The sequence below is a fragment of the Leucoraja erinacea genome, chromosome 1 (genome assembly GCF_028641065.1).
Source record: "Leucoraja erinacea ecotype New England chromosome 1, Leri_hhj_1, whole genome shotgun sequence".
Lineage (NCBI taxonomy): Eukaryota > Metazoa > Chordata > Chondrichthyes > Rajiformes > Rajidae > Leucoraja > Leucoraja erinaceus.
Window position 1 is genome coordinate 66,238,848 of NC_073377.1, and position 15,389 is coordinate 66,254,236.

Consider the following 15,389-nt stretch of genomic DNA (forward strand, 5'->3'; position numbering starts at 1 on the left):
CATTAGCAATGTCCTCTGTATTTTCAATGATTGAATTGTCATTTTTTTTAACAAAATATGTTGGAAAATCCATTTTACTACTACAGTATTTTTAATTAGATCATTAAGTACACTCCAAGTAGCCTTAATATTATTTTTATGTTTTTACAACATTTGAACATAATAATCTTTTTTGTGATCTCATAATTAATGTCAGTCTGTTTTTATATTTTTTGTACTTGTCCTCCTTTTCCTTTGTTTGATATTTAATAAATTCCCTATAAAGCCCATTTTTCTTTTTACAAGCTTTTTCCAACCCCTTTGTTAACCATGATTTCACCCTCTTTTTGGAATTGTGTCTATACTCTTTCAATGGACAATGTGTCATAAATTGTCAAGAAAGTCTCTAAAAATGCTTCATATGATTCATTAATATCATCTACATAAACTTCTTGCCAGTCATAATTCAAGAGTTCTGTCAAAAGCTACAATTGCCTCTGGTGATTTTATTCTAACCAAATTATTCAGTCTCTGTTCTTAATTTTGACTTATTGTTAATCTCCAACACTGTAAAAACAGGCAAACGATCACTTATATTAGTCACTAATAGTCTACTTTATAGTCTAACTGATAGAAACTCAAGCTAAACATAATATTAACAAATTCTGTCATTTTTGTATGATCATTATATTTCAGTAAATCAATATTTAAGTCACCACAAACCAAAATCACCTTATCATTATGTTTGTCATATCATTCAGAAACCTTATTCAATTGGTCAATACATGACCTCGGTGTTCTATAAATGCAACTAATTAATATATTTTTGAATCTTTCAATATCAAGACTTAAAAATTGAAGAATTTATTTATGTTTTCCAAACACATTACATGACTTGTACAATATTCAACTGAATAATTGCACAACATTTCATGGGACACAATGCATACAATTCCATTGCAAACTATAAATGATTGTGTCAATTCATTAAAAGTATAAAATAAGTATCTAAATCATTAAAAATGTTTTTTAAAAGCACACTCCATGGATGCTTAGTACCATTTTCAAAGGTTAGCCATAAACAGTGAATACTGTACTGTAATTTGAAATGGTCACTTCTCTCTTTGTAAAATAAGCACAACAACTCTGACTACCACAAGAATGAAATCTTGTGCATCCGCTAAGGAACCCTGCTAGGTACAAAATATCTAAAATAATTTGTTACGTGGATCACTGTGGCTAATATTTGTTTAATATTTTGGGGAAATCAAGTGGCAACACCGAAGCTGCAATTAATAACATTATCTCCTTCCCTGAGGGTTAAAAAAAAAAAGCAAAATTTCTCTTTGAAAGTACCAAGCCCAAATTAAAAATATGTCTATTGTGTATTTTATAAGCATAGATGGCAAGCGGCAACATCCAAGAGGTACAAAGGACTTTGTCAGGAGCAGCCCATGAAGACCAACATAGAAACCTCCAGGTTTAGTGTGAGCTTTCAAGTATCTGATCCGTGTGAGGCCACAGTTACAGGGAGTCCTACCTGTCCTTGTAGACCTTTTGGCTGTTGAAAGTCTGAACAATTCAGCATAACAGTACAACAAATGACAGATACGTTTTTTGCCTTCCATCACAGCGAGGAGGAGATGCGCTGTGATGGATGTCTGTGTAAATTGTGTTGTGTCTTGGGTCTTTTTTTTCATGTGTGTATGACTGCAGAAACAACATTTCATTTGAGCCTCTATGAGGTTCAAGTGACAAATAAATTGTATTGTATCGTAATGCAGAGCGAATGTTTCTGTTTACATTATATTTTGCAGTCGTTAGGACACGAGTGATAAAATTGATGTGTTTTACATCTTTTGAAAAGTCAAAGTTTTGTTTTCCTAATGTCATAGAAACATAGAAAATAGGTGCAGGAGGAGGCCATCCGGCCCTTCGAGCCAGCACCACCATTCATTGGGATCATGGCTCCACTAGCTCCTAGAGCTCTATCTAACTCTCTCTTAAATCCATCCAGTGATTTGGCCTCCACTGCCCTCTGTGGCAGGGAATTCCATAAATTCACACCTCTCTGGGTGAAAACGTTTCTCACCTCAGTCTTAAATGACCTCCCCTTTATTCTAAGACTGTGGCCCCTGGTTCTGGACTTGCCCAACATTGGGAACATTTTTCCTGCATCTAGCTTGTCCAGTCCTTTTATAAGTTTCTATAAGATCCCCCGCATCCTTCTAAATTCCAGTGAATACAAGCCTAGTCTTTTCAATCTTTCCTTATATGACAGTCCCGCCATCCCAGGGATCAATCACGTGAACCTACGCTGCACTGCCTCAATCACAAGGACGTCCTTCCTCAAATTAGGAGACCAAAACTGCACACAATACTCCAGATGTGGTCTCACCAGAGCCCTATACAACTGCAGAAGAACCTCTTTACCCCTATACTGAAATCCTCTTGTTATGAAGGCCAACATTCCATTAGCTTTCTTCACTGCCTGCTATACCTGTAAGCCAACTTTCAGTGACCGGTGCACAAGGACGCCCAGGTCTCGCTGCATCTCCCCCTTACCTAACCTAACCCCATTGAGATAATAATCTACCCCCTTGTTTTTGCCGTCATGTTCCTTTCAAAGATTATGCTCTTCAAGATAATGGGGCGCGTGCAGTGGGATGGGTGCTTTCTCAGGTCGAGCACTCAGAGACAGCTATGAGCGCTGGTCAGCTGCAAGCCTAAGCTCCTTCCATCCTGCAATAACAACCGAAAATGCTGGAAACTTTAAGGCCCTTTGACTTGAAAAGTTAACTGCGTTTCAACCACGGATGCCGCATGACCTGCCGAGTGTTTCCAGCATTTCCTGTTTTTATTGCAGACTTTAAACATCTGGGATTATTTGATTGTGGTGCGATTCATTTTCTTTTTTTAAACGTCAGTTTTTCTCGTCTTTTTTTGTATGGCTAATTTGTTGCTTCAAACTTAATCCAAAAGTAATTAATTTGATTAAAGACCCACAGAGCCAAAGGGCAAAGGAAATTATTGACCCATCAGCTGCAGCTGCAGTTGAACTTAGTTCACAGATATAAATAAGAGGGCACTTTGTGGGACAGGTCTATTTTACCAAAGAATTTAATATATACATAGACTACAGGGGGAAAAAAAAAAAACTCCCAAAGGAGTGAACAGCTGAAGAAAAACGTGACTGTGGTTCCTACATTCGCCTATATTAATTAATCATAAATGATGGTAGGATTTCTATTTGCAGTTGTTAGACTGTTTTGATTTTCTATGATTAAAAATACTATTGTGCAGAACAAAGATGATAAAGCCTTCAAAATGATAAATATGTTGATGCTACACATGCATGTAGCACTAACATACAGCCTCGCATCACACTTTTATCGCAATCTGAGGGTCAACAGCAGACAATTCCAATGTTTTGTTTAGTTATAGTTACAGCATGGAAACAGCCCCCTATATCCACGCCGACCAATGATCACCCATACACTAGTTCTATACTACCCCCTAGGGACAATTTACAGACGTCAATTAACCTTCAAGCCTGCACATCTTTGGAATGTGGCAGGAAACCGGAGAACACGGAGAAAACCCATGCGGTCATAGGAAGAACGTGCAAACTCCATCCAGACAGCACCCACAGTCAGGATTGAACCAGGGTCACTGGAGCAGTGAGACAGCAGATCTACCATTGCGCCACTGTTCCAACCCCATAGGTTATAAAACCATAACAATTTTCTTAATACAGCCTACATTAGACGTAGCAGGTGCTTGGAGTCCACGCAGACCAGTGATCCCCGCACATTAACTCTAACCTACACACACTAGGGACACTCTTCATTTATACCAAACCAATTAACCTACAAGCTTGTACGTCTTTGGAGTGTGGGAGTAAACAGAAGATCTCAAAGAAAACCCACACAGATCACGTGGAGAACGTACAGACTCCGTACAGACAGCACCCTTAGTCAGGATCAAACCCGGGTCCCTGGCACTGTAAGGCAGCAACTCTACCACTGCGCCACCATACCGCCCCAATTGTTTTAATCTTACAGTTAAATTCTTTCAATAGTTATCAATGTATTTTGCGATCACAACACCTGCAGAAACATTGCAACTTTGGCCATAACCAATCAATGATTTTTATAATCACACATGATTTTTAACACTATCATATATATCATTTTACAGCAGAGAAAGAGGCCTTTTAGCCTCTCAGAAAAAGCTGGTGGCTTAAATGAAATACCCAATTTATTATCATGCTCCTTTTTAGTCCATTGCCCTGCAAATTGGTTCTTTTCAAGAACATATCCAATTACCTTGGAACATTAAAATGGAATTTGATTCCGCCATATCGTCAGGCAGAGAATGACTGATCATCCTCGATGAAGGGGAAAAAAAATGTTTTAATCGTAATTTCTCATCTAGTCTTTTTGCCAATTGCTTTAAATCAATGACCAGTGTACATTTATCAACCAGTGGTGTGGAAAATTCTGTCAACTCTGCTTTCTATCAACACACATAATCATTTTCAACTACCTCTATTCATTTCCTGTAAAAAGAACAATTCCTCTTTTTAGCATTCCACTCCAGCATCATCGATAAACCTCCTCTGCACCCTCACCAGGTTCTTGATGTTCTTCCCAAAGTCCAGTGTTCAGAATTGCACTTCAGCTGAGATCTATTCAATGACGCCATTTACAATGATAAATATCCTATGCACAGATGTAGCCCCCTTATAAATGTGTTCTGGCACCTTGGAGGATTTGTGTACCTGCAGACTAGGGGTTCGACATGTAATTAAGAGTTATGATGATGCAGCACAATTAATGTATTTAAAATGTTGTAACAATTAAGCAACACCTGTTAATAACAAAATCAAACAACAATGGTTTCCCTGAAGATTGAAAAACATGGATTTTTCACACATATTTGCTTCTGGCCACTAAACTTATTTTGGCATTATTCAGGTAGTTTTCAGAAGTCGATCAACCTCTTAACTCTGCAACTTTAGTTCTTCAGCGTCCTGGATAAGATGAAAAAAAAAATATCAAGCGTTAATTTATTTAGGGAGGGCTCTGTGTTTTGCCAATAATTCCTACATTTATGTGGGTCGGATTATCCTCCAGAATAATATGACAAAATTAAATTTTAAATGGCTGTCAAGGAAGAGTTCTATACATCAGTGAGAGGAATGTGTTAAATTATTGCACTTTCCAATCCAAGTTAGGTGTTTCATTATTTTTTACCAAACATTTAACAATGGATGGAAATTGCTTTTATAGCCATAGCACCAAGCTTTGTTCATCTTAAAATACTTTAAATTTGGCTGCAGAGTTATGACATGATAAACAGTCAGCCAAAAATGCGAGTTAAGTGGTAATAATAAACTTTATTTCCGACTCAAGATCTCTGCTTTCATACATGCTGCAATGTAGAGGTTGGAACGTTGTCTTGCATCCATTTCAACCACATCGGTTACACTGAACGGCAATGTCACGCCAGCACATGCATGGCTGAAAGGCATAGCGAATGGGATAACATTTGCTAAAGAAGTTATACTCAGGCGACCTTGTGATGATCAGTTGGCGTAGGCACACACACGAAAGCAATATGAGAAAATGGGCATGATATTGGTACCTCCAACAGTACTCAAATGGGGTAGGTGAGGTCACAACGCATTCTCTGACCAGAAGACATCCTTTGGCTCCAATATTCTTGATTGACCACCCCAAAAGGGTTAGTGGCCACTTTATGTTAACTCGACTGCCTCTGGCATTTGAGACACGATTATGTGTCCAAGTGGCAGCCAGAATACTCAAAATTAAGGCAGCAGCATGTTTTTTTTGTTTTAGTTCTAGAGATACAGCGTGGAAACAGGCCCTTCAGCCCACCAAGTCCGCACCAGCGAACCACACACACTAACACTATCCCGCACTCACTAGGGATAATTTACATTTATGCCAAGCCAATTTACCTACAAAGCTCTACGTCTTTAGAGTGTGTTAGGAAACCAAAGATCTCGGAGAAAACCCATGGGGAGAACGTAAAACTCCGTACAGACAAGCATTCGTAGTTAGGATCGCACTCGTGTCTCTGGCGCTGCAGACCAGTACTCTACCGTTTATGCCACCGTGCCGCCTCTGGTGTTTCTTAAATATTGGCGATCACTTATTATTATTCAGGTGCCCAATGTTTATTCATATGATCTTCCAAATAGTGCCAATGTCTGAACTGGTAGGATATTGCTACAGGGGGCCATCACTGGTTGTCCTGGCCGTACAACAGCCTTTGGCCTTTTCCACCCACCCTAACAAGTGGGCCGGTGACAGCTCATTGTGGCCAGAGCCCGTATTAAAGTAATATGCAAAGGAGTTTTAATGCTAGCACATTAACCAGCCTATTGCCTGAAGCTTTCACTACTTTGATGGTTACATTGGATATTTGTGAATAAACCTCTAAATCATTCCAGATTGTTACATTAAAAATGTTTTTCACTCACTGGGACTGATGCTCCGCCTGAGGGGGGATGGGCTTCGGCTCCGAGATGACTGGAAAACACAAGGCATAAAAATATCAGTTCACAATCTAGTGAAACAATTGAGATGGGAAATGGCTAAAAAAAAAAAATGCAAGAAGCATTTAGGTAATTCTGCTATAATACAATAGCTGTGTTTCTCAGAAACCTCGACTTATAGAAAATCGTGTGTTATATGTTAGATTTGGTGGCACAGCTGCTGCCTCACAGCCTGGGTTCAATCCGGGTACTGTCTACGTGGAGTTTGCACGTTCTCCCTGTGACCGTGTGTGCTTCCTCTGGGTTCTGTTTCTTCCCACATCACAAAAATGTGCGGGTTTGTCCGTAAATACGGCTCTTTGTAATAGCCCCCAGTGTATAGAGAGTAGATGAGAAAGTGGAATAACATAGAACTAGTGTGAACGGGTGTTCAAAAGTTATCCAGTCTCGGTGGGCATAAGGGCCTGTTTCCATGCTGTATCTCTAAACTAAACTAAAAACATTTGTGTCAATGGGGAAAAGGGGTTAGGGCCTAGAGAGTTCCAGACTTGCAATAACAAATATATATCTCCCTGCAGGATTTTAGAAAATAGTGGTCATTTTAATAGCTTTAAGTTTTTTATTTTTACAGCAAGCCAAAAATAGTAAAGGCTGTATGTTGCGTTGTTTAACAGAGTACCTATCATTGCCCGTGTTAATAAAAGCGATTGCTTGTCAAATTCAATAGCCAACCATGGTGAAACTAGCGGCCTGGGTTCTTAAGAGACAACAATGTCTGGTTACCCTGGGGTTACTGTTTTTTTTCCCCCTATACTCAACTTACAAAAGACCTTAGTCGCTCTCCCAAATATTGACTTGGCAATCACACCACATTTACCCAATCTTTTATTAATGTTACATCCATATTGATATAGATGAGACTAGCGCTGAAACAGGTATCCATACAGTTATTGACTCATTGATTCATAGACATATACAGCACAGAAACAGGCCCTTCAGCCCAACTGCTGACCAAGTTGTCAACCTGACCTAGTGCCATTTATTTCCATTTGGCTCATTTCCCTCTAACCTTTCCTATCCATTTACCTGTTCAATATCTTCTAAACATTGTAATTGTACCCCCCTCTACCATTTCCTCTGATAGTTCGGTCCATGTACCCACCACCCTCTGTGTGTAAAAACCTGCACTTTAAAGTCTCATTTAAATCTTTGCCCTCTCACCTTAAACCTAAATTTAGACTCCCTCCTGAGAAAAAGACTGAACATTTACCTTATCTCGGCCTTTCATGTTTTTATTGACGCCCGTCAGGTCAGCTTTAGCTCCCAGCATACCCGGTTGCTCCTTCCAGTCCCCGTAAGATCCTTGTGAATCTTTTCTGCACCCCTTTAGAGCTTAATGGCATCCTTCCTATAGCAAGGTTTTCAGAACTGCACACAATATTCCTGGTAAGGTTTCATCAACAAGCTGCTCCTAGCTGTTATCAGGCAACTGAATCATCCTAGCACAACCAAAGAGGAGTGCTGAACTACTATCTACCTCTTTAATGGACTATCCTTGGACTATCCTTGCATCAACGAATTTGCGGGCTTTTTCTGCCTTGCACTAAAAAAGCTTTTCACTGTACCTCAGCACACGTGATTATGCCCTCATCATGTATCTCGGTACTGTGACAATAGATCGACTGTAATCATAAGGTTTATTATGTTTCTGCCAAGAGTGGTAGCGGTGTGGGAAGTGGTGGAGCATGCAACAAAAAAAATAAATTGGATTTCACTGTACCTCGGCACACGTGGGACAAGGGGAAAAAAATTTGTTCTGAACAGTTGTTACATGATGTTTCTGCCCAACTCTTATGTACTCAATGCTCAATGCTCTGACCAATGAAGCCAAATGCTTTCTTCACTACCCGGTCTACCTGTTACGTTTAGTTTAGAGATAAAGCATGGAGACAGACCGATCAGCCTACATGCTGACCATAAATCACCCGATCAAACTAATTCTATGTTATCCTACTTTTTCATCCATTCGCTGCATATTAGATGCAGTTCACAGAGGTCAATTTACCTACAAAGCCATAGGTCATTGGGATGTGGGAAGAAGATGGAACACACAGAGGAAACGCACGTGACCACAGGGAGGACTTGCAATCTCCACACACACAGCTCGTGAGCAGTGGAACATTGTGAGCAATTTTGGGCACCATCTGTTGAAGGATGTGCTGGCTCTGGAGAGGGTCCAGAAGAGGATTACAAGAATGATCCCAGGTACGAGTGGACCTATGATGAACGTTTGACAACACTGGGCCTGTACTCGCTGGAGTTTAGAAGAATGAGGGGGAACCTCGTTGAAACATACAGAATAGTCAAAGGCTTGGATGGATCGGATGTGGAGAGGATGTTTCCATTAGTGCGAGAGTCTAGGACTAGAGGTCAGAGCTTCAGAATTACAGGACGTTCCTTTAGGAAGGAATGAGGAGGAATTTATTCATTCTGTGGAAATCTTTGCCACAGAAGGCTGCGGAGGCCGTCAATGGAGACAGAGATATGTAGTTTCTAGATTAGTACAGTTGTCAGAGGTTATGGGGAAAAGGCAGGAGAATGGGATTAGGAGGGAGAGATAGATCAGCCATGATTGAATGGCGGAGCAGACTTGATGGGCCGAATGTCCAGCTGCGTTACTGTGTCACCCTGGACATTACTTTCAGGGAACGATGTATGTGTGTCTCCATGTCTATTCCATCCCCAATTCAGAGGGCTCTACAATTGTGCTTCTGATTATGTAGGTCTTTGCCACACAAGTTCATTTTCCAAAAATGTGCAGAGTTCTGCATTCAATGGGAAAACCAGGCTATGAGACGTTACGTTGGTGGAATGACCAAGCATTGGTAAGGCTCCATATTTCATTGAACGGGACCCCTGTTGAATTTTGCTGTTTCCTCACTGCTTCCTTGGTAACGATGCTGTACAGCAATTGGAGACGTGATCAGCAATGTCTTGGTCCAGTGTTTCTTAGAAGTGATTTGTAAGTGTAAAATCTTTAATTGGCAAGTTCCCCTTGTGCAGTAAAAGCTGTAAACTATTAACAGGAATTGAATAGACAACAATTGCAGAGAGAAGTGGAGAATGAAAAGCAATAAATAATATGTCCCTTGCAGTTCCAGTTTACTGCAAAGCTGATTTACAAAAGAATAAGTGTTCAAGAAGGAACTGCAGATGCTGGAAAATCGAAGGTACATAAAAATGCTGGAGAAACTCAGCGGGTGCCGCAGCATCTATGGAGCGAAGGAAATACACCTATTCCCTTCGCTCCATAGATGCTCCTGCATCCGCTGAGTTTCTCCAGCATTTTTGTGTACCTTACAAAAGAATAAACTCTTTTAAAAGAACTCTTTATCCACTGGATAATGGAAGCCTTACACAAACAGAATCAGCTCGTCTTCAATGTAAATAATTGAGAAGTTGATTTTTTACTGTAATGTTTGCATTTGTTGCCACAAGATTGCTGGATAATGAACTGACATGGAGTTGAAGCGAACACAGATAAGGCAACAAAATACTTTCTTGACATATCACAGGGACATGATGCAAGTTGTTCATTTAATTTGTCTCACTAGTTCTTGCCTTGCGGAGCAGAGCAGCCTGACCAGGCCAATGGCAAGTCACTGCCTTATCTGTACTCACATCCTGCATACAGCAGGATTTACAGATCGAGTCAAAACGACTGGAGCAAACCATTTATTTGCTGTAGGAAGAGCACAGATTAAAATAAACGGACACACACACACGCACGCACTAACATTTTCACAACGAAGTTGGTGGGTGTATGGAACAAGTTGCCAGAGGAGGTAGTTGAGGCAGGAACAATAACAGCATTTAAAAGACATTGGTACAGGTACGTGGATAGGAAATGTTTGGAGGAATATGACCCAACCACAGGCAGGCAGAACTAGTGCAGCAGGGCATCTTGGTCAGCATGGGCAAGTTGGGTTGAAGGGCCTGTTTCCATTCTGTACGACACTGACATCTGGCTTTGGTTAAAGCCTGTGCATCTAAAGTTGTATACCTGGTTGCATTTCAAAGTAGATTCCTGGGATGTCAGGACTATTTTTTATGAAGAAAGACTGGATAGACTTGGATTGTACTCGCTAGAATTTAGGGGGGGGGGGGTATCTTATAGAAACTTACAAAATTCTTAAGGGATTGGACAGGCTGGATGTAGGAAGATTGTTCCCGATGTTGGGGAAGTCCAGGACAAGGGGTCACAGCTTAAGGATAGAGAGGAAATCCTTTAGAACCGAGATGAGAAAAACATTTTTCACGCAGAGAGTGGTGAATCTCTGGAACTCTCTGCCACAGAAGATAGTTAAGGCCAGTTCATTGGCTATATTTAAGAGGGAGTTAGATGTGGCCCTTGTGGCTAAAGGGATCAGGGGGTATGGAGAGAAGGCAGGTACGGGATACTGAGGGATGATCAGCCATGATCATATTGAATGGCGGTGCAGGCTCGAAGGGCCAAATAGCCTACTCCTGCACCTATTTTCTATGTTTCTATGTTCCCCCCAGGCCAACCCGTCTTCATGGTAGGGGCTATACAGTGGCACAGCCAGTAGAGCTGCTGCCGCACAGCGCCAGAGACCCGGGTTCGATCCTGACCTCGGGTGCTGTCTGTGTGGACTTCGCACTTTCTCCCTGTGACTGCATGGGTTTTCTCCGGGTGCTCCGGTCTCCTCCCACATCCCATAGACATGGGTTTGTAGGTTAATTGGCCTCTGTAGAATTGCCCCTAATATGTAGGGAGGAAAGTGGGTTATTGAATGGTCAGTGTGGACTTGATGGGTCGAAGAGCCTGTTCATCTTTCAATGACAAAAAAAAGTTACCTACCAGACCGCGGGCAGGACTGACGGAACGGGAACGGACAGGACTGATACTTCTGCTTTGGCTCTTACTTGGTGCCCACTGAATCAATAAAATACAAAAGAATTACCACACAGAAAGAGAAACGCTTGCCATATGTTTCAAATAATTCCATCATTCTGAAGTATCGGAGAACAAGCCCCTCGACAAGAAAGAACATCAATGGCACTGAAATCCTGACAGGTCAGAGAAGCAAGGCTGAAGTATACACACCCTCCTCCTGTTTTATACTCAGTAAAGGGGCTGTCCCACTGCGGCGACCTAATCTGCGAGTTAAGAAAGGGAGAGGGGGGGGGGGGGGGGGGGGGAGAGAGAGGGAGAAAAGAAGGAGGAGTGGGGACACTTTTAAGAAGTATAATAAAGTTTAGTGTTAAGAAGTAAAAGTTTAGTGGGCATTTTACCTACCGGATGGTTTTCCCTGGTCCTGAAAACTTCAATGAGCCAATCAAAATGCCCGGTCAGCGAAGGAGATTGCCTACGGCTGCAATCGACTGCCTGTAACTAAATTTTAGACGAGTTTGCCCTCGACTCCAACTCGCAGCATGGTCGACACGAGGTCACTGGAACTCTCCTCCATGCCCGAGGGATGTTCCCGAATACTCGTTGCCTCAGCTAATTCGCGGAAAACTTTTCAGAATGTTGAAAAATTTTCCGCGAGTAAAATTTGGTCGGCATGGTTCTTTTTGACTCGTAGTGCAGTGGAGTGGGGTCACTATTTATTTACAGGCAGACGAGGGCAGCCGTAGACAATCTCCTTCTCTGACCGAGCATTTTGATTGGCTCATTGGAGTTTCCCCTTCTCTTCCCCCCCTCCTCCGCGCTCTCTAAAGGACTTACCCTACACTGTGCAGACGTCTTTTACCTTCCTGTTCATCGCGGGTGTGAATTTCAGACAGCGCTCCCCCACTTTCCCTGGACCCCGCCTTTGCGATGTGTTTGTGTGTGCGGTTGGTCGATCCAGCTCACGGTTTTCCACGAGCTTGAAGGACGAAGGCACTCTTCGTAACTCTTAGGTCACCGCAGTGGGACAGCCCCTTATGATACACGAGGAATTTGTTTTAAATAAGTGAGATCTCCGTTCTGTGATCACTAAGTGGCAGCACAGTAGCGCAGAGGTAGAGTTGCTGCCTTACAGCACCAGAGACCTGGGTTCAATCCTGACTATGGGTGCTGTCCGTATATAGTGTTAGTACATTCTCTCTGTGACCGCATGAGTTTTCTCCAGGTGCTCCGGTATTCTCCCACATTCCAAAGATGTGCAGGTTTGTAGATTAATTGGCTTTTGTAAATTGTCCCCAGTGCGTAGGATAAAATGAGTGTACAGGTGATTGTGGTCGGTGCAGACTCAGTGGGCTGAAGGGCATGTTTACACACTGTATCTCTAAACTAAACTAAAAGTATGAAAGCCTATTGAATTCTTCATCAGAGCCACTGAAATAACGGTGACTATTCCTTCAGATCAGCCAAAATTGCTGAGAACAGTTGCAAGGTCCCAGTATATTGCATTAAAGATGAGGAATACTCAGCCCACACCAGGCTTGCTAAGTTACAGCAGAAGGTAACACATTTATAAAAAGCCAATTTTATTATTATTATATAAATGTACTGCACACAAAGTTCACATCTGCTCTTTGAGATCAGATCACGATTGTGAAGCAAATAACCATCAGGTTTAATTTATTTACAAAGCAAGCAGTAATAATTGAATCTTGTGACTTGCTACCAAGATAATGGAAAAATATGGAGTTAATGAGGAACAAGATAGCAGCAGATGTGGCTTACCCAAAATATCATTCCAGATGTTGTTATCTACAAAGTTACCCATTTGAGATCGCTGATGATTAACCAATTATCAATTTGGGTCATCTCAGACTAGAGATTCAAGCTAACATGTCACTTGCATTGTCTGTTTGCTGGATATTCTCAGGAAATGAAACGTTTTAAATCATCTTAAACTGAATAAGTCATATACATTAAAAAGTCGGCAGTCTCAAGTCAGACAGAGGCTGCAACAATGACCTTTAGTCCTCTTAATGCAATAAAATATTCCAGGCCATTCACTGGAGAAATTCACGGGAAAAGTTCCTGCTGCCCCACGTATGGGGATGATAAGACAAGTGTTCAGAGATATAATGTTCCACAGTAAAAGGAGAGCATGGCAGACGGGTTTAGGGAGAGAATTCTGCAGCTTAGGACCCAGGATGTATTCAAGAGATAGGGTTAGGCATGTCTATTAGGGCTAATGGAATCAAGGGATTTGAGGAGAAAGCAGGAACGGGGTACTGATTTTGGATGACCAGCCATTCAGATTCAGATTCAATTTTAATTGTCATTGTCAGTGTACAGTACAGAGACAACGAAATGCATTTAGCATCTCCCTTGAAGAGCGACATAGCAAACGATTTGAATTAAAAAAAATATATATAATAATAATGTCCGTGTCCGGGGGGGGGGGGGGGGGGGGGGGGGGGTGGGGGGGGGGGGGGGGGGGGGGGGGGGGGGGGGGGGGGGGGGGGGGGGGGGGTGGGGGGGGGGGTGGGGGGTGGGGGGGGGGGGGGGGGGGGGGGGGGGGTGAGGGTGGGGGGTTGGCAGTCACCGAGGTACGTTGTTTAGTAGAGTGACAGCGGCCGGAAAGAAGCTGTTCCTCGACCTGCTGGTTCGGCAACGGAGAGACCTGTAGCGCCTCCCGGATGGTAGGAGGGTAAACAGTCCATGGTTGGGGTGAGAGCAGTCCTTGGCGATGCTGAGCACCCTCCGCAGACAGCGCTTGCTTTGGACAGACTCAATGGAGGGGAGCGTGGAACCGGTGATGCGTTGGGCAATTTTCACCACCCTCTGCAATGCCTTCCGGTCGGAGACTGAGCAGTTGCCATACCATACTGTGATGCAGTTGGTAAGGATGCTCTCGATGGTGCAGCGGTAGAAGTTCACCAGGATCTGAGGAGACAGATGGACCTTCTTCAGTCTCCTCAGGAAGAAGAGACGCTGATGAGCCTTCTTGATCAGAGTAGAGGTATTGTGGGTCCAAGAGAGGTCATCGGAGATGTTGACTCCCAGGAACCTGAAGCTAGAAACACTTTCCACCTCCGTCCCGTTAATGTGGATGGGAGTGTGCGTGCCGCCTCTGGACTTCCTGAAGTCTACAATGAGCTCCTTGGTCTTCTTGGAGTTAAGGGCCAGGTTGTTGTCAGCGCACCATGCTGCTAAGTGCTGGACCTCCTCCCTGTAGGCCAGCTCATCGTTGTTGCTGATGAGGCCAATCACCGTTGTATCATCTGCATACTTGATGATGGTGTTAGTACCATGTACAGGTGTGCAGTCATAGGTGAAGAGGGAGTAGAGGAGGGGGCTCAGCACACAGCCCTGAGGAACGCCGGTGTTCAGGGTGAGGGTTGAAGAGGTGTGCTTGTCTAACCTCACAGGCTGGGGTCTGTTGGTTAGAAAGTCCAGTATCCAGTTGCAGAGGGAGGGGTCGATGCCCAGGTTACCGAGTTTGGTGATCAGTTTTGATGGAATAATGGTGTTGAATGCTGAGCTGTAATCGATGAACAGCATTCTTACATAAGTGTCTCTGTTGTCAAGGTGGGAGAGGGCGGAGTGAAGTGCCGTTGAGATGGCATCCTCCGTACTCCTGTTCTTGCGGTAGGCAAACTGATAGGGATCCAGTGTGGGGGGTAGGCAGCTTTTGAGGTGTGCCAGGACCAGCCTCTCGAAGCACTTGGTGATGATGGGGGTAAGTGCAACTGGGCGGAAGTCGTTGAGGCTTGCCGCAGTGGAGTGTTTTGGCACTGGCACGATGGAGGTGGCTTTAAGGCAAGTGGGGACAACTGCTTGGGCAAGTGACAGGTTGAAGATGTCAGTCCAGACGTCTGTCAGCTGCGCAGCACAGGCACTGAGCACGCATGATCTTATTGAATGGCGATGCCGGCTCAAAGGGCTGAATGGCCTCCTCCTGCACCTATTATCTAT

The 15,389-nt window shown here is 43.0% G+C and overlaps 1 protein-coding gene across 1 annotated transcript in view; it reads right to left on the minus strand.

The window, feature by feature from the left end:
- Window positions 1-821: 821 nt before the first annotated feature.
- Window positions 822-15,389, minus strand: part of spata18 (spermatogenesis associated 18) — a 57,167-nt gene continuing 42,599 nt past the window's right edge. Inside the window, exons 11-13 of the mRNA XM_055636382.1 lie at window positions 11,388-11,462; window positions 6,491-6,539; window positions 822-5,014 (exon numbers count right to left, since the gene is read on the minus strand). Coding sequence (XP_055492357.1) covers window positions 5,007-5,014; window positions 6,491-6,539; window positions 11,388-11,462 — 132 coding nt within the window. The 3' untranslated portion in view covers window positions 822-5,006. The remainder of the gene's footprint in view (window positions 5,015-6,490; window positions 6,540-11,387; window positions 11,463-15,389) is intronic.